This window comes from Penaeus monodon, chromosome 25 (assembly GCF_015228065.2).
Source record: "Penaeus monodon isolate SGIC_2016 chromosome 25, NSTDA_Pmon_1, whole genome shotgun sequence".
In the NCBI taxonomy this organism is placed as follows: Eukaryota; Metazoa; Arthropoda; class Malacostraca; order Decapoda; family Penaeidae; genus Penaeus; species Penaeus monodon.
In genome coordinates, this window is record NC_051410.1 from 36,039,076 (window position 1) to 36,039,408 (window position 333).

The following is a 333-nucleotide window of genomic DNA, read 5'->3' on the forward strand; positions in this document are numbered from 1 at the left end:
ATATTTCACTGATACTCCTATTCATTCGAAATCTGACCATAGGAAGTCTGCATATGTTATCTGTGCCTTTCACCAGCTGACAGCATCTACCCCTTTCTCTTCTCCTCTCCACGCAGGGCTTCAAACTACGATACTACGAAACAGCTGACGCGTGCGGGGGCAACCACAGGCTAACAGCTGACTTGAATCGCCTCACAATTACGTCACCGAATTATCCAAACTCGCCTGATCCACATACCGAATGCGCCTGGGTGATTCTTGCACCAGCTGGCAAGGCGATTTCACTCCACTTTGAAGGACATTTCGATATTACCACGCTGGAGTTAGTTGAAG

At 48.0% G+C, this 333-nt stretch overlaps 1 protein-coding gene across 1 annotated transcript in view; it reads left to right on the forward strand.

The window, feature by feature from the left end:
- The window catches only part of LOC119589380 (cubilin-like), a 70,980-nt gene that overhangs the window by 41,957 nt on the left and 28,690 nt on the right, over positions 1-333 (forward strand). Inside the window, exon 42 of the mRNA XM_037937998.1 lies at positions 117-322. Within this exon, the coding sequence (XP_037793926.1) occupies positions 117-322 (206 nt within the window). The remainder of the gene's footprint in view (positions 1-116; positions 323-333) is intronic.